The sequence below is a fragment of the Coregonus lavaretus genome (assembly GCF_964263955.1).
Source record: "Coregonus lavaretus genome assembly, chromosome: 12".
NCBI classification, from domain to species: domain Eukaryota; kingdom Metazoa; phylum Chordata; class Actinopteri; order Salmoniformes; family Salmonidae; genus Coregonus; species Coregonus lavaretus.
In genome coordinates, this window is record NC_139999.1 from 45,000,265 (window position 1) to 45,019,424 (window position 19,160).

Here is a 19,160-nt window from a genome sequence, read left to right on the forward strand (position 1 = left end):
CCCATGTAAAAAAAACACCTCTTACTCCAGTTTTTTTTTTTAAGGAGTGGCCCCAATTTCATTAACATGGCGTGAAGGAATGCAGTCCATTGAGCATAATAGGCTACCTCAGCTCTCCCTGTCCAACCCTTGATGCAAAGCTACTGGTCTGTCACTTCTATACTGTCTTCATACAACAGTAATTAGACAATACAGTAAGATCATTTCTCAGACTGACATGGTTGTATATGATCTGGTATATCAAGGCTGCAAAAAATAATATCTGGTGACCCCCTCCTTCTTCCTATACCAGCCTCATAAAAGAAAAGCCACAACTTCAAGTGTAAAGGATATTTTTAAACAATTTTTATAAACCAACATATTCATTTAGCAGCATAACCAGAAGGTCTTGAGGTATTTATAAATTCATACATAGAAATTCACTTCACCTTTGTCCTGCACACACTCACCAACAACTGCAAACTCGCATACATACACACACCCAACTCAGGAACTGAACAACACATAGCTCATACTGTATTGGTCTTAAGCACCCTCTCTCACATACACACACCTGTACACTCATTCCCATATAGGCTTCAATAGACATACGCACCTGCACACACACATCGACATTGGCTTGAATATCCAGTCACACACACACACACACACATCTCTTGAGTCCTGTGATGTCTGACTACGCAGGCAGGGCTGTCTCCCTCATAGTGGCTTGTAAGGCAGGCACTCTTAATGGTGCAGTTTTGGCTGTGGAGAAAGGAGGAAGACTACAGTCAAATGGCTGCTTTATAGTCACAAAAACTAGGACAACATTACATACAATATCATTTGTACCATATGTATATAACGTACTCCTAAAATAATCATACGTAGTAAGATGAATGAGGAATAACAACTGCTCTCGAACCCACCTTCTGTGTGCCCATTTTCTTCTTCAACCCATCAGGCAGCGCTCCCCCCTTACTGTCCTTCCAGGGGTAGAAATTGGAGCGAGGGGAGGAGGGAAGGCGGTGCAATTTAGAGGGGGGCGAGGGTTCACTGCTGCCCCCCTTGCGTTTCTTGCCCAGCCCCCTGTGCTCGTACCCCGCCGCCCCCCTCCCGTGCAGTCCTGAGTCCACCCCTCGGCTGTGAGGGTCAGGTGGGGAGGAAGAGTGTCCAGAGGTTGGATGTGTCCGTTTAAACGCCCAGGCCGCCGCTGGCGAATGGGGCTCCGAGGGGGATGGCGGGGGGCGGGGTTTGCCGCTGGGGGAGAGAGTGCCATTGGTCTGGCTGTGAGGGGTGGGCGGGGCAGTCTTAGAGGAAGTGGAGGGGGGCCGTCCCCGGTCCTGGAGGATGATAGAGTTCCTGTCTGGGCCGGAGTGCTCACCCTCCTGTGACGGGGCTTTGCGTTTACGGAGGGCTGCAGCAGCGGTGGCAGCAGCCTCCTCTCTGAGTCTCAGCTGCTGCTTGCTGGGTCGCCCCACTGGGTTCTTGGGCCTCCCGGGCCCTGGTGGCCGCCCTGGGCCTGCCTGACGGACAGGAGGGGGCACTGGGGCTACAATTTGGCTGCCACTACCACTGGAGTCCTCTGATTGGTTAATGGCTGTGGAGTGGGAGGAGATTTGTAGGCGTGTCTCCCTCCTTGGTCCGTGGGAGGAAGAAGAGGAGGAGGAAGGCCTGAGGGAGGGGGTGCTGTGGCTTCCTGTCCTGACTTTAGAATGCAGGGAGGAAGAGGAGGAGGAAAAGGGGATATTCTTCGCAGAGGGACTCTGGGACTGGAGGTCTGACACTTGAGGTATTTTCCTGCAGAGATAATATACTTGTATTACATAGACAGAAAACTACAATGTAATACTTTGTCCAGAGAGGAAACAATAAGGAAGATGGTGCTCGAACAGCACTACGTCGCTCTTATAACAAACTGCTGTACCAGCAGACCAGGGATCATCAACTACAGTGCATTCGGAAAGTATTCAGACCCCTTGACTTTTTCCACATTGTTACATTACAGCCTTATTCTAAAATGGATGAAATTGTTATTTTTCCTCATCAATCTACACACAATACCCCATAATGACAAAGCAAAAACAGGTTTGTAGAAATGTTTGCAAATGTATTTACAATAAAAAACGGAAATATCACATTTACATAAGTATTCAGACCCTCTACTCAGTAGTTTGTTGAAGCACCTTTAGCAGCGATAACAGCTGCTTGGGTATGACGCTGCAAGCTTGGCACACCTGTATTTGGGGAGTTTCTCCCATTCTTCTCTGCAGATCCTCTCAAGCTCTATCAGGTTGGATGGGGAGCGTCGATGCACAGCTATATTCAGGTCTCTCCAGAGATGTTCGATTGGGTTCAAGTCCGGGCTCTGACTGGGCCACTCAAGGACATTCAGAGACTTGTCCCGAAGCCACTCCTGCGTTGTCTTGGCTGTGTGCTTAGGGTCGCTGTCCTGTTGGAAGGTGAACCTTCGCCCCAGCCTGAGGTCCTGAGCGCTCTAAAGCAGGTTTTCATCAAGGATCTCTCTGTACTTTGCTCAGTTAATCTTTGCCTCGATCCTGACTAGTCTCCCAGTCCCTTCCGCTGAAAAACATCCCCACAGCATGATGCTTCCACCACGCTTCACCGTAGGGATGGTGCCAGGTTTCCTCCAGACGTAACGCTTGGCATTCAGGCCAAAAAGTTCAGTCTTGGTTTCATCAGACCAGAGAATCTTGTTTCTGTAGGTGCCTTTTGGCAAACTCTTTTGTGCCTTTTACTGAGGAGTGGCTTCCGTCTGGCCACTCTACCATAAAGGCCTGATTGGTGGAGTGCTGCAGAGATGGTTGTCCTTCTGGAAGGTTCTCCCATCTCCACAGAGGAACACTGGAGCTCTGTCAGAGTGACCATCGGGTTCTTGGTCACCTCCCTCACCAAGGCCCTTCTCCCCTGATTGCTCAGTTTGGCCGGGGCGGCCAGCTCAAGGAAGAGTCTTGGTGGTTCCAAACTTCTTCCATTTAAGAATGATGGAGGCCACTGTGTTCTTGGGGACCTTCAATGCAGCAGAACATTTTTGATACCCTTCCCCAGATCTGTGCCTCGACACAATCCTGTCTCGGAGCTCTACGGACAATTCCTTCGACCTCATGGCTTGGTTTTTGCTCTGACATGCACTGTCAACTGTGGGACCTTATATAGACAGATATGTGCGTTTCCAAATCATGTCCAATCAAGTTGTAGAAACATCAAGGATGATCAATGGAAACAGGATGCACCTGAGCTCAATTTCGAGTCTCATAGCAAAGGGTCTCAATACTTATGTAAATAAGGTATTTCTGTTTTTTATTTTATTTAACAAAATCTGGAAAAAGTCAAGGGGTCTGAATACTTTCCGAATTCATTGTAGATTCAGCCGTGCGCGGATGGTCGGGGGGCCGGAACATAATTACAAATCATTTGTAGACTGCAAATTGACCACAATAATCCCAAACAGATATAATATTTGACTAAAACATAATTTCAAACCTTGCTAACATTTGTATATGATCACGTCTCTCTATTATGCATGGAAATACTTGGGAACAGATTTCCCAAATTAAAATCACTTGGAGCTGATTTCCTGGTGTTTTTACTGTTTATTTTCAACAACAAAAATTCAAGCCCCCCCCAAAATGAGGATTATTATTATTATTTTTATGGATTTTTACTTGGGGGGCCAAATAAAAATACCTGCGTGCCAAATTCGGGATGCGAGCCGCCAGTTGGGGAACCCTGTCGTAGGAAGTTACCACAGGGCACACATCAAAAATAATCTTACTTCCAGAGGTGGGCGTTGATGTGCTGCTCCACCATGGCATTGAGTGCCGACCGCAGGTGGTGGAGCCTTCGGTCAAAGGTGTATACACCATGACTCATCTCATGACTTCCAAACGAGCACACCTAGGGAGAGGAGAGGAGACAGAGCGGGTTAGGAGACTGTTAACACAGTCAATGCTGGAAACATCTCTGCATTCTACAGCTATGAAAAGGTCACCATACTCCAGTGATCTACACTGAGTATACCAAACATTAGGAACACCTATTGAGTGACCCCCCTGTCATTCTCATTAAAAGCAAGTCTAAGAAGCAGTAGATCTGTTCTATGTGCGCTATTTCTATGTTTCTCATTCTTAAGATTCGTTTTTGCATCTTTTACTTTCAGTTTTGTACACCAGCTTGTACACCCCCCCCCCCCCCCCCGGTGCACATTTTTTGTTTTTGCCCTAGCACTACACAGCTGATTCAAATAATCAAAGCTTGATGATGAGTTGGTTATTTGAATCAGCTGTGTAGTGCTAGGACAAAATCAAAAAACGTGCACCCGGGGGGGGGGGGGGGGGGGGGGGGGTGGATTGAAGTGGATTTAACTATTGAGCGTGCCGTCTTTAGCCAACTCTCTTGCTATCTCTTGCTATCTCTCTCAGAATGACCTTCTTGATCCAAACCAGTCAGGTTTCAGGACTGGTCATTCAACTGAGACTGCTCTTCTCTGTGTCACGGAGGCTCTCCGCACTGCTAAAGCTAACTCTCTCTCTTCTGCTCTTGTCCTTCTAGACCTGTCTGCTGCCTTTGATACTGTGAACCATCAGATCCTCCTCTCCACCCTCTCCGAGCTGGGCATCTCCGGCGCGGCTCACTCCTGGATTGCGTCCTACCTGACCGGTCGCTCCTACCAAGTGGCGTGGCGAGAAGCTGTCTCCGCACCACGTGCTCTCACCACTGGTGTCCCCCAGGGCTCAGTTCTAGGCCCTCTCCTATTCTCCCTATACACCAAGTCACTTGGCTCTGTCATATCCTCACATGGCCTCTCCTATCATTGCTACGCTGACGATACACAACTAATCTTCTCCTTTCCCCCTTCTGATAACCAGGTGGCGAATCGCATCTCTGCATGTCTGGCAGACATATCAGTATGGATGACGGATCACCACCTCAAGCTGAACCCTGGCAAGACGGAGCTGCTCTTCCTCCCGGGGAAGGACTGCCCGTTCCATGATCTCGCCATCACGGTTGACAACTCCGTTGTGTCCTCCTCCCAGAGTGCGAAGAGCCTTGGCGTGACCCTGGACAACACCCTGTCGTTCTCCGCTAACATCAAGGCGGTGACCCGATCCTGCAGGTTCATGCTCTACAACATTCGGAGAGTACGACCCTGCCTTACACAGGAAGCGGCACAGGTCCTAATCCAGGCACTTGTCATCTCCCGTCTGGATTACTGCAACTCGCTGTTGGCTGGCCTCCCTGCCTGTGCCATTAAACCCCTACAACTCATCCAGAATGCCGCAGCCCGTCTGGTGTTCAACCTTCCCAAGTTCTCTCACGTCACCCCCCTCCTCCGCACACTCCACTGGCTTCCAGTTGAAGCTCGCATCCGTTACAAGACCATGGTGCTTGCCTATGGAGCAGTGAGGGGAACGGCACCTCCGTACCTTCGGGCTCTGATCAGTCCCTACACCCAAACGAGGGCATTGCGTTCATCCACCTCTGGCCTGCTGGCTCCCCTTCCTCTGCGGAAGCATAGTTCCCGCTCAGCCCAGTCAAAACTGTTCGCTGCTCTGGCACCCCAATGGTGGAACAAGCTCCCTCACGACGCCAGGACAGCGGAGTCACTCACCACCTTCCGGAGACATTTGAAACCCCACCTCTTTAAGGAATACCTGGGATAGGATAAAGTAATCCTTCTACCCCCCCCCCAAAAAAAAAAAAAAAGTGTAAAGTGGTTATCCCACTGGCTATAGGGTGAATGCACCAATTTGTAAGTTGCTCTGGATAAGAGCGTCTGCTAAATGACGTAAATGTGCCCTTGAGCAAGGCACTTAACCCTAATTGCTCCTGTAAGTCGCTCTGGATAAGAGCGTCTGCTAAATGACTAAAATGTAAATGTAAATGTTAACAAGTGACATATTTAGGTGACATCAATAAGGGATCATAGCTTTCACCTGGTCAGTCTATGTCATGGAAAGAACAGGTGTTCTTAATGTTTTGTACATCTGATAATACACTAGGAGTAGTTGATGACACCCTGTAATCTTACCGCAGCTGGTTTGGGGTGCCAGGAGGAGGAAGGGTATTCGGATGGCTCCTCAGGCCCCTCTCCCTCGCTCTCGTCGCTGGATATGCGCCCGTGGGTGAGGGGTGATGGAGCGCTACCGTCCTCCTGACAAGGTTTGTCCTCTGGAGCGCTTTCTGAAGATGCCCTGGACCGACTGAACACACACGTGTTAATATTTTGTCCACATCTACCACAAGTACCTTTACTATGATTTTAACACATCTGATAACATAAGTCCCCCCCACCTGAAGGCAGGGTTGTTGGTGAGGGGTCTCCTGCAGTGGGGGGTTGCTGGGGGGTCCTCGGGGGCCTCTGGGCTGGGGGACCGACCAGAGCCGCTCCCCTCCTGGGTCTGACCCCCCTGCTCACGGATCCGGGCCCCCGTCTTCAGCTCGGCCACAAGCTGGTCAAAGTTTTTACTCCGACCAAGAACCTTCCGCCGCTGGTGGATGGAGTGAATCTAAGGACAGGGAGAGAAAACAATAAATAAATGATTGATTGATTTATCAAAAAATGTCTGTTTCTTACACACAAAGGTGACTTGGTCAATTCAAAATGCATCAGCCTATACTTCCCATCCGAATAGACATGATAAAATAGTCCTAGTGCGGTGAATATAGGGTGGTGAATATAGGGTGACGCTGTCCAACTTTCCTTTGTGTTTTGGAGGGAAAACTATCGCACCCAGCCCCTATGACAGCCAAGTCCTGATAACCACTGACGGTCTGTAGTGATCTTTTTCAATCTAGTTCACTAACTCTAGGGTAAATCTGTTCTCTAATCACCATCTTCTCACATCCTCAGGCACAGATGGGTCTGAGACATGGTGGGATTCATTAGCATTTGAACTGTGCTGCTAGAGATGACCTGAATCACACACAACATAAGCCTGAGCAAATCTGTTTAGGGGAGTAACAAACTATGAGGAGAGAGATGATTTGAAGGAAACAAGCATCAGAAATCCCTCAGAAAAGCAGAACCTTAACCATAATATGAGCGATATGTAGAAAGCATTTAAAAAGAGCCTGGATTTCATGAAAAATATGTAGGTATAACCGCTGATGTCAAAAGTTTGCTCTATTAAATAGTCTTACTAAAGAGGGAGGATAAGCCCTGGTACAGCAGACAATTAGACATTAAGGAAGATCCAGTGTGGGCGTCTCTGAACGAGAAGCGAGGGAGGGAAGGAGTTTTCCTCAGATTCTTTCCCTTTCCTGTAAAAATTGGGTCATATCTGCTCCTGCCTACACGTGACCCCTCTGTGCGCTGAGAGACGCGGCTAGGTTCCTCTTTTAGACAAACCAGCAGCCAGCCGTTCACACACACAACCCCTTCCTGTGCTCTCAGCTCAGTACTTTGCCAAAAGCCTCATCTTAACTTGAAGTAATAACTGATCTAACATGGGGTGGGTGAAAGCAAGGTTTCCACTACTTTGCCTTCACCTCCCTAGTCATGTCAGATCAGTGATTTTGATAAGGAAAGGAGGAGGTAGGTTTGTCTTTTCCACTAACTCCAGCGGGGCTCCAGGACGAGGGGAAATTTTTTATTCTACAATGTCCTCAATACCCTACACAAAATACACCTTCCCTTATATGGATAACCTTTCAAATACTATGGCAACCCCACAATCACGAAACAACATGACATTTAGACAACTAGTGTATTATGCTGCCATAGCAATGAATAGCTGAAGTGTAGACTATAGGAGAGACATGAGTGTAGGACAAAGAGAGTGTCAAATGGAGCGAAATGATTCATCCTCATCATACTAAAAGGGCACAATTAGGCCTACTCGACATTTTGTTTTTTCTGTTTTTTTGTTTTTGTTTTTTTTGTCATTTAGCAGACGCTCTTATCCAGAGCGACTTACAGTCAGTGGGTACATACATAATTTTTTATACTTTTCATACTGGCCCCCCGTGGGAATCGAACCCACAACCCTGGCGTTGCAAACACCATGCTCTACCAACTGAGCTACATCCCTGCCAGCCATTCCCTCCCCTACCCTGGACGACGCTGGGCCAATTGTTCGCCGCCCCATGGGTCTCCGCTACGACAGAGCCTGGATTCGAACCAGGATCTCTAGTGGCACAGCTAGCACTGCGATGCTGTGCCTTAGACCACTGCGCCACTCGGGAGGTTATATGTCATCCCTTTTGTTTAAAAGTGTCTATGTTTGAAATACATGCCTGATGTGACGTCATGAATGGAAGTAATTACTATGTTATATATGGGTTAATAGTTTTGAAGGAGATCATTATCATTGGAGTAATAACCTAGACATGTCTCTTATCTGTGTCTGACAGTTCCCCTTTCCTTATGGCGCTGAATCATCACAGATAAAAGAAACAGTTATTACTCTTGGTATATCACCGACTGTCTTTCTATTGGGAAAGGATCTTTATCTCTTGCCAGTTGGACCCACAATGGAGGAGCCAGCGTGTGTAGATCAGTTCTAACAGTTGTAACAAGATATCTGACAGCAGTGAACAATGGGAAAAGTCACAATCCTCCAAACTTCACATCCTGTACAGACTCTTGTTGAGTGAACATAATTGGGTCAAAAGCATTAAGGACAGAAGTCGTTTTTTCCAATGCTTCAGTCACCCGGTTACTGAATACGTAACAGTGGGAGGGCTGGGGGAGAAAGAAGAGGAGGGAAGGAGGTGGGGAAGAGGGAGAGGAGGGAAAAAAAGAGGAGAGAAAAAAGGGGGGGAAATGAAGAGGAAGGGATGGAATACTGTAGGTGGCAAGGAGGAAATGGCTGGGCCAAGAAGAGAGGACACTGGGATAGAGGAGGAGGAAGATGAGGTTTAACATGCAGAGTGTGTCAACTTACATTGCAGGTCAGGAGACGAGTGCAGACTTTCTTCCTCTCAGGGTCTAGTACTCCGCAGTGCTTGTCTAGATTACACTCTCTCCCTGGAGATGACCGGAACAGAAGAGTGTCTTAATAGCAATCAGACTCAACGGCTGTGAATCAGTCTAAATTAGCTTCCTATCTTTGTGCCCTTTCCTCTCTGATCACTAGTCTGGTAAAAGATGATGTCACTTTATTTTAGCATTCTTCTATTTAAGAAACTCTTCACCCAACAAACAGGTCCTGAAGGGGAGGCCCATCTCTCTTAAAAAAATACATTGCATCTCAGTGACCCAAACCTGTATGACCTAAGATTAAAGGAAAGACTCACTGGAGGCCACTTTGTTGTAGGGTCTTGGTCCACGGAGGTGGGCAGGGAGGGTAGGGGCCGATGTGGCCTCCTTCCTCTGGGTGTTTGTCCTCTCACTGTTGGAGGGCCGACTGGGCGGGAAGGTGGAGGGCCGGGCGGGCGGGGTGGTGGCGGGCCGGCCGGGCGGGGTGGTGGCGGGCCGGACGGGCGGGGTGGTGGCGGGCCGGACGGGCGGGGTGGTGGCGGGCCGGACGGGCGGGGTGGTGGCGGGCCGGACGGGCGGGGTGGTGGCGGGCCGGAGGGGCGGGGTGGTAGGGGGCCGGCTGGGCGGAGTGTCTCCATGGGGCCAGGGTGGGTCTCTGAGGGAGGGGGGTGGGGAGCTCAGGGGAGGCTCCAGGGGTGGAGGCTGCTTGAACACAGCTGACTCCGAGTGACCACTGTGGGGGCTCTTATCTAGGGTGGAGTGGCTGAAGGGACAAAAAGAAACAGAGCGAGAACATGGTCAAATGTTTAAAACATGGAAATGAATCATCAGAATAAATGTTACCAATAAATCTCACAGGTGTTTATGGATACAATGGTTTTCACCCCTTTAAACAAAAAGGAAAATAATAGGGCAAAGACTACTACACCTATCCTCTTACTCAACCCCCGCCCTGAATCCCCTTCATCTATCCATCCCTCTTACCGTACTACATCCTTGGGGGGCTTGGTGTGTCTGAAGTGGGGCGGTGTGGATGGGGATGGGGGGGCTGCTCGAGGTGCTCCGGTCCCTTGCCCCCTCCCTTCCCAGGAGGAAGAGGAGGTTGCGTGGGTGGAAGATGGGGAGTGGCTGTGGCGGGGGCGCTGCTGGGGGGCTGGAGGGGGGGAGCGGAGGCGTGCATACAGCTTGCTCAGAGGGCCATGTCTCCTCTCACAATGCTTCTCAAAGGCCTGGGGCTTGACCACCTGGCCACAGTGGCTACACACCACCAGGTAGAAGTCATCTTGGCCCGGGTAGTGGCCGAAGATAGACATGTCTGGAGGAGGTAGGAGAGAGTGAGAGGAGGAACAGGTAAGAAATCACACATACCGGGAAAGCATGTATCGACACACGTGTGTCGTTCCATGTCATTTCAGCAAGCCATGACACCCACCATCTCAGATTGTTCTGAAATGGTTTCTGTAGTTAGAAACAGATAAGGTAAGTATTCTGGAAACATTATTTTGTTGAAATATAATTAGATCTCTGAGAAATGAAGCTAATTGATTGCACCTAATTGGCCATTTTAATTTATAGGACTCATAATATTCAATAATGATTGTTGCTAATATCCAATTTGGACCAAACTTTCTTCTAACAATGAGTAAGACAGCAGGAATCTAAAGAAGTGGCCAAAAGCCATCTATAGACCCCCCACAGCCCACGCCAATCCCACCCCAACGATATATAGTATCAGTTCTCTATGTCTGACAAGGAGTATGGAGCTGCGGCTCGGAGTATTGTTTCTTCATCCTATTTCATTTATTCTCAGTGAATTTGGTGATGTTTTTTCCACCCTGTTCAAATAATAAATCATTGAAGTTATTGGGTCCCATCCTACATCCTACTAGGTTCTGACCACTAGATGGTGCTGTTCATGCTATTAGGTGATTATTTTTAAAAGAATCTCCCCCCCTCATTGTTAAAGGGATAGTTCACCCAAATTACAAAATAACATTGGTTTCCTTACCCTGTAAGTAGTCTATGGACCAGGTATGACAGCAACACAAGCCATCACACACACCTCATACTCACAAACACACGCACATACAAACACTCAAAGCCAACGCTTGTCACATGTTAGAGACATTGAACCACTGGACACTTCCCGTTTCACACTGTATTTAAATACAGTATCCCTAACATAGCACATTCTAATATATCTACTACTGTACATTGTATTGTAGTTACACTGTTTATACACACCACATATTTATTTATATACTGGATTCTTGACATAGCTCACTAATATATCTACTGCTGTACATATTCTTAGTATATCTTGTGTAAATTCTCCTGGTGTACATACGTATAGATTGCATTTTGATTAATGCTACAGTGCCATTTGGGTTGTTAATTGGATTCGCCCCACTGTTCTTGATAAAAAAAAGTTTAACTTTTTAATTATTTGCGTACTTGTTTGACATTTTACTGCATTGTTAGGAGCTAGTAACGTAATAATTTCGCTGCGCCCACTATAAAACCTCCTAAACTGTGCAAACGACCAATAAACTTGATAAACTAGCGTTAGTGCAATGACTGGAAGTCCATGGGTATCTGCTAGCATGCTTGGCTTGCGAAACTACCTCTAACTTCCTTCATACTGAACATAGACATAAAAATGGTATCCACAAGTTAATATGACTATGTGGAAGTAGATAAAGGGCCTCAATACCAAAATCTCCAAGTATCCCTTTAATTTATCAGAGATCAAATTATATTTCAACAAAACAACGTTGCATTAATTTGGTAACAAAAACAATTTCAGAACAATCTGAGATGGTGGGTGTCTAAATCCTCTTTCTTGTGGTTTTTGAGGTGGAACGACCCACATCACAGTGTCTATGTCACCCTGAGAAACACACGCAGGCCAACAGGTACACACGTCAGACTGCCAGCCTGGTTGCAAGGGCACCTAAATACAGAGAGACCCTAGCAGGCAGCAGCCCCCCCTGTGCCCCCCAACCCTACACCCTATTCAGCTGTTAAGACAAGACACCCAGGGGAGCACTGGAAGAAGGAGCCAAATCTGGAGCCACACACACACTCTGTGCAGAGGCTGTGTCCGTTGTTGCTAGGGGACCTGGATAGTAAGGTTCGATGCCAATCTAAACCTTAGTATGAAGGATGTAACCAACATGCAACCCAATAAAGACTTACCTTCCTTCCTAAGAGACATTGCCTCAGCTGCCTTCTTCCCATTCTTGCTGCAGTCATCTCCATCAGAGCCTGAAAACAGAGACTCTGTGACTGAGGTGCAGTGGTCAGGGAATGTCACCAGAGGGGACAAGGCACACAGGATACAAATGCAAGGCTAGTAGGCTTTGGGTGCATCTCAATAGTCAAGAGGTGGTTCCTCCATCGCCTCTTCTTCCTTTGATCCGCAATGATCTGAAAGGCAGGTCAAGTGAAAGCAACATGGAAGACGGACACCTTTGCCAGTCTAGTTATTCCATGAGTGGATAACAGGGAGGAGATGAGAAGGGAAAGCCATTTTAGATTATTAAAATTAATCCCCTTGTCTGTGTTGACTAGACAGGAAGTCACGATCAGAACCTGTCTCACAACTGGTAACTTGCACAACAGATCACAAAGATACACATTACAGCTGCCATACAGGATGTATAGATGGGAATTCCCTTTCAGTATGAATGTTCATTTAGAAGAAAACTGGATAGGTGACTTCATTTTGCATGGTGAATTTGGCACCTCTGTCTGTTGCTGTGCTTGATTTAGGCTATGACCATGATCTTTGACCTAATACGTGTGTTTACTGTTGGAATCGTGTTCATTTTGTGCGAGATAATTGTTGGTTTATAAGAAAGTTAGGGAGAGAGTAGCACTTGGAGAGGTGCCAGACAATGAATGCGCACGCACACACACTGATGGAACTGTGAAGACACTTATCTCGTCTTGAAACAAACAAAAAAATGTATTGTGACTCGAATCCACAGTGCTTCCAACAACATAAATCGAGAATAGTTCGAAATTCGCCCTGAAATAACAATCTAGACTATCATTTACATGGTGTCAACAGCATCAGACTCCTCCGTCGCCGGTGTCTGTATCATCCAGTCATTGGTATCATCCTGTTAGCATTATTAGCTTCATTGCTAATACGGCTAGCTTGCTAGCTTTCCATGGCAAGAAGTTGCTCGCCCAACCATCCCTACAACTAATGCAAGCCGCCTTCCGCTGTGTAGGGCCACAGTTCTATTTGGGCGTGTAACGCTGTAATTAGAAAATACTGTCAAATGATGGCCATGACGTGTGTATGTGTACATAAAAATACATAATGAGGATCAAATAGACACAATTATCACTTATTTTTTGGGAAGACGCCGACCGCTACGACCAGGGAGAGAGCAACATGTTATCCAGCCAGCGCTAGGACCCAGCAGGGTCTTTGTTTGGGTAACATGGTTATGGCTGCCGCCCGTTTCCACGAAAATAAACCTCAACAGAATGGCCAATCGATTTGATATCTGACAATACCGATGCCAAAGTGCTCCCTTACCTTCCGACGCAGTCACACCAGCTCTCTCAGCCCAGGCGCTCCAGCTTTGGCCCACGAAATCATCGAGACTAGGCACCCGCTGTTCCAGAGCAGCCATTACTTTTACTGCGCGTTCACACACCGCCATCATCACTGCTCGGCAACTGACTTACGTCATATTCCGCGTTCACCACAGCGATGGGAAGTCCCTGCGTGCGCGTTCCTGAAACTACCGCACGTAGCTGTCGAGTCTGAAACGTTGCAGGGCAGAACTAAAGTGAACAACTGGCAAACAGCAGGGGGTCCCTGCTTAGTCCCCTCCTGTACTCCCTGTTCACCCACGACTGCGGAGCCAAGCACGACTCCAACACCATCATTAAGTTTGCTGACGACACAACAGTGGTAGGCCTGATCACCGACAACGATGAGACAGCCTATAGGGAGGAGGTCAGAGACCTGGCAGTGTGGTGCCAGGACAACAACCTCACCCTCAACCTGAGCAAGACAAAGGAGATGATAGTGGAAAGGAGGGCCGAACACGCCCCCATTCACATCAACGGCTCTGTAGTGGAGCGGGTCGAGAGTTTGAAATTCCTTGGTGTCCACATCACCAACAAACTATCATGGTCCAAACACACCAAGACAGTCGTGAAGAGGGCACGACAACACCTTTTCCCCCTCAGGAGACTGAAAAGATTTGGCATGGGTCCCCAGATCCTCAAAACGTTCTACAGCTGCACCATCGAGAGCATCCTGATCGGTTACATCACCGCCTAGTATGACAACTGCTCGGCATCCGACCGTAAGGCGCTACAGAGGGTAGTGCGTACGGCCCAGTACATCACTGGGGCCAAACTCCCCCCCCCCCCCCCCCCCTTTGTTTTTACACTGCTGCTACTTGCTGTTTATTATCTATGCATAGTCACTTTACCCCTACCTACATGTACAAATTACCTAAACTAACCTGTACCCCCGCCGATTGACTCGGTACCGGTACCCCCTGTACATAGCCTCGTTATTGTTATTTTATTTTTTACTTTATTTAGTAAATATTTTCTTAACTCTATTTCTTGAATTGCATTGTTGGTTAAGGGCTTGTAAGTAAGCATTTCACAGTAAGGTCTACAACTGTTGTATTCGGTGCATGTGACAAATAAAATGTGATTTGATTTGATATTTTTGTGTTCACTGATCTGAAAGGACTGGATTTATGTAGGTAATATGGTCATATCTTTTCTTTCCAGTGCTTTGGGGTCTGTGAAGGGGATAGTGTCTGACTGCGTATTTTCATCCAGCTGTACCAGTGCAGTGCCTGGTTATGCAGAAAGATACAACATTCCATCGACAGCATCTGAATGGTCTGAACTTCTGAAGTGGTCTCTGTATAATTTCCTTCACCTGTGCTGATGCGGGAAAATAAAGTCAGAAGTTCAATTATACTTGGGTAACCAGGTGTGTGAAATAAAATATCAGGCCAATTAATGTTGTGGCACTAATTGAACTGTGTCAGAGAAACCGAAAACCAGCAGACTGTGGCCTTCACAGACTGGTGTTATGTATGCAACAACCCAGGACTCAGTCTGGGCTGACCACACGACCTTGTTATGTTGTTTGTTTCAGTTTCAAGTTTACTACTGAAGCACAGCAGAGCTTGAAATAGCAAGGCTTCCCATCTCGTCCACAGCATCCATAAACACTCAACACCCAATAGACATTCAAATCAAATTGTATTTGTCACATGCGCCAAATACAACAGGTGTAGACCTTACCGTGAAATGCTTACTTACAAGCCCTTAACCAACAATGCAGTTCAAGAAATAGAGTTAAGAAAATATTTACTAAATAAACTAAAGTAAAAAATTAAATAAAAAGTAACACAATAAAATAACAATAACGAGGCTATATACAGGGGGTACCAGTACTGAGTCAATGTGCGGGGGTACAGGTTAATCGAGGTAATTTGTACATGTAGGTAGGGGTAAAGTGACTATGCATAGATAATAGACAGCGGGTAGCAGCAGTGTAAAAACAAATGGGGGGTCAATGTAAATATTCTGGGTGGCCATTTGATTAATTGTTCAGCAGTCTGATGGCTTGGGGGTACAAGCTGTTAAGGAGCCTTTTGGACCTAGACTTGGCGCTCTGGTACCGCTTGCCGTGCGGTAGCAGAGAGAACAGTCTATGACTTGGGTGACTGGAGTGTGACAATTTTTTGGGCCTTCCTCTGACACTGCCTAGTATATAGGTCCTGGATGGCAGGAAGCTTGGCCCCAGTGATGTACTGGGCCGTGCGCACTGCCCTCTGTAGCGCCTTACGGTCAGATGCCGAGCAGTTGCCATACCAGGCGGTGATGCAACCGATCAGGATGCTCTCGATGGTGCAGCTGTAGAACTTGTCGTGTCCTCTTCATGACTGTCTTGGTGTGTTTGGACCATGATAGTTTGTTGGTGATGTGGACACCAAAGAACTTGACATTTTCGACCCGCTCCAATACAGCCCCATCAATGTGAATGGGGGCGTGTTCGGCCCTCCTTTTCCTGTAGTCCACGATCAGCTCCTTTGTCTTGCTCACGTTGAGGGAGAGGTTGTTGTCCTGGCACCACACTGCCAGGTCTCTGACCGCCTCCCTTTAGGCTGTCTCATCGTTGTCGGTGATCAGGCCTACCACTGTTGTGTCGTCAGCAAACTTTTAATGATGGTGTTGGAGTCATGCTTGACCATGCAGTCGTGGGTGAAAATGGGAGTACAGGAGGGGGCTGAGCACGCACCCTTGTGGGGCCCCTGTGTTGAGGATCAGCGAAATGGAGGTGTTGTTTCCTACCTTCACCACCTGGGGGCGGACCAGGGCGTGGATCAGAAAACCAGTCAGTATCTGTTGTGACCACCATTTGCCTCATGCAGCGTGACACATCTCCTTCGCATAGAGTTGATCAGACTGTTGATTGTGTTCGACTCCTCTTCAATGGCTGTGCGAAGTTGCTGGATATTGGCGGGAACTGGAAAACGCTGTCTTACACGTCGATCCAGAACATCCCAAACATGCTCAATGGGTGACATGTCTGGTGAGTATGCAAGCCATGGAAGAACTGGGACATTTACAGGTTCCAGGAATTGTGTACAGATCCTTGCGACATGGGGCCGTGCATTATCATGCTGAAACAGGAGGTGATGGTGGCGGATGAATGGCACGGCAATGGGCCTCAGGATCTCGTCACGGTATCTCAGTGCATTCAAATTGCCATCGATAAAATGCAATTGTGTTCATTGCCTGCCCATACCATAACCCCACCTCCACCATGGGGCACTCTGTTCACAACGTTGACATCAGCAAACCGCTCACCGACACGACACCATACACGCTGTCTGCTATCTGCCTGGTACAGTTGAAACCGGGATTCATCCGTGAAGAGCATACTTCCCCAACCTGCCAGTGGCAAATCGAAGGTGAGCATTTGCCCACTGAAGTTGGTTACGACGCCAAACTTCAGTCAGGTCAAGGCCCTGGTGAGGATGACGAGCACGCAGATAATCTTCCCTGAGACCGTTTCTGACAGTTTGTGCAGAAATTCTTTGTTTGTGCAAACCCACAGTTTCATCAGCTGTCCGGGTGTCTGGTCTCAGACAATCCCGCAGGTGAAGAAGCCGGATGTGGAGGTCCTTGGCTGGCGTGATTACACACGGTCTGCGGTTGAGGCCAGTTGGACGTAGCGCTAAATTCTCTAAAACAACGTTGGAGACGGTTTATGGTAGAGAAATTAATATTCAATTCTCTGGCAACAGCTCTAGTGGACATTCCTGCTGTCAGCATGCCAATTGCACGCTCCCACAAAACGGAGACATCTGTGGCATTGTGTTGTGTGACAAAACTGCACATTTTGGTGGCCTTTTGTCCCCAGCACATGGTGCACCTGTGTAATGATCATGCTGTTTAATCAACTTCTTGATATGCCACACCTGTCAGGTGGATGGATTATCTTGGCTAAGGAGAAAGGCTCACTAACAGGGATGTAAACAGCTTTGTGCACAACATTTGAGAGAAATAAGCTTTTTGTGCGTATGGAAAACATTTCTGGGATCTTTTTATTTCAGCCCATATAACATGGCACCAACACTTTACATGTTGGATTCATATTTTTGTTCATTGTATAAGGATTTGGGGTTGGGCATGAAATTGTCTTCAAAACAGTACAACCTATTGGGCAAAAAAAGAACTGCAACCTTAGTTATGAAATGCAATAATACCATCTTGTGGCAAAAGAAATGCACTGTATCAAATCAAATCACATTTTATTGTCACGTACACATATTTAGCAGACCTTATTGTGGGTGTAGCGAAATGCTTGGGTTTCTAGCTCCAACAGTGCAGTAGTATCTAACAATTCACACAAATCTAAAAGTAACAGAATGGAATTAAGAAATAATTAAATATTAGGACGAGCAATGTCGGAGTGGCATAGGCTAAAATACAGTAGAATAGAATACAGTATATTCATATGAGATGAGTAAAGCAAAAATATGTAAACATTATTAAAGTGACTAGTGTGGCCAGTGATTTCAAGTCTATGTATATAGGGCAGCAGCCTCTAAGGTGCAGGGTTACGTAACCGGGTGGAAGCCGTCTAGTGTTGGCTATTTAACTGATGGCCTTGAGATTGAAGCTGTTTTTCAGTCTCTCGGTCCCAGCTTTGATTCACCTGTACTGACCTCGCCTTCTGGATGATAGCGGGGTGAACAGTTAGTGGCTCGGGTGTTTGTTTTCCTTGATTATCTTTTTGGCCTTCCTGTGACATCAGGTGCTGTAGGTGTCCTGGCGGGCAGGAAGTTTGCCCCCGGTGATGCATTGGGCAGACCGCACCACCCTCTGGAGAGCCCTGCGGTTGCGGGCGGTGCAGTACCAGGCGGTGATACAGCCCGACAGGATGCTCTCAATTGTGCATCTGTAAAAGTTTGTGAGGGTTTTAGGTGCCAAGCCAAATTTCTTCTGTCTCCTGAGGTTGAAGAGGCTCTGTTGTGCCTTCTTTACCACACTGTCTGCGTGGGTGGAACATTTCAGATCGTCAGTCATGTGTACGCCTAGGAACTTGAAGCTTTCTACCTTCTCAACTGCGGTCCCGTCGATGTGGATGGGGCGTGCTCCCTCTGCGGTTTCCTGAAGTCTACGATCAGCTCCTTTGTTTTGTTGATGTTGAGTGAGAGGTTATTTTCCTGGCACCACACTCCCAGGGCCCTCACCTCCTCCCTGTAGGCTGTCTCGTCATTGTTGGTTATCAGGCCTATTACTGTTGTGTCATCTGCAAACTTGATGATTGAGTTGGAGGTGTGCTTGGCCACGCAGTCATGGGTGAACAGGGAGTACAGGAGGGGGCTGAGCACGTACCCTTGTGGGGCCCCTGTGTTGAGGATCAGTGAAGTGGAGGTGTTGTTTCCTACCTTCACCACCTGGAGGCGGCCCGTCGGGAAATCCAGGACCCAGTTGCACAGGGCGGGGTTCAGACCAAGGGCCCCGAGCTTAATGATGAGGTTGGAGGGTATTATGGTGTTGAATGCAGCGCTATAGTCAATGAACAGCATTCTTACATAGGTATTACTCTTGTCCAGATGGGATAGGGCAGTGTGCAGTGTGATGGCGATTGCATCGTCTGTGGATGTATTGGGGGCGGTAAGCAAATTGAAGTGGGTCTAGGCTGTCAGGTAAGGTAGAG

General features: G+C 47.6%; 1 protein-coding gene across 1 annotated transcript; it reads right to left on the reverse strand.

The window, feature by feature from the left end:
- Window positions 1-330: 330 nt before the first annotated feature.
- On the reverse strand, window positions 331-13,608 carry LOC311138056 (ataxin-7-like protein 2; the record flags this gene model as incomplete). The annotated part of the gene is made up of 10 exons (XM_084172706.1): window positions 331-744; window positions 909-1,779; window positions 3,776-3,897; window positions 6,032-6,203; window positions 6,295-6,509; window positions 8,889-8,971; window positions 9,241-9,686; window positions 9,908-10,238; window positions 12,122-12,190; window positions 13,479-13,608. The coding sequence occupies 10 exons, from the start codon at window positions 13,606-13,608 to the stop codon at window positions 727-729; spliced, it is 2,457 nt and encodes an 818-aa protein (XP_084028832.1). The 3' UTR covers window positions 331-726.
- Window positions 13,609-19,160: the final 5,552 nt, after the last annotated feature.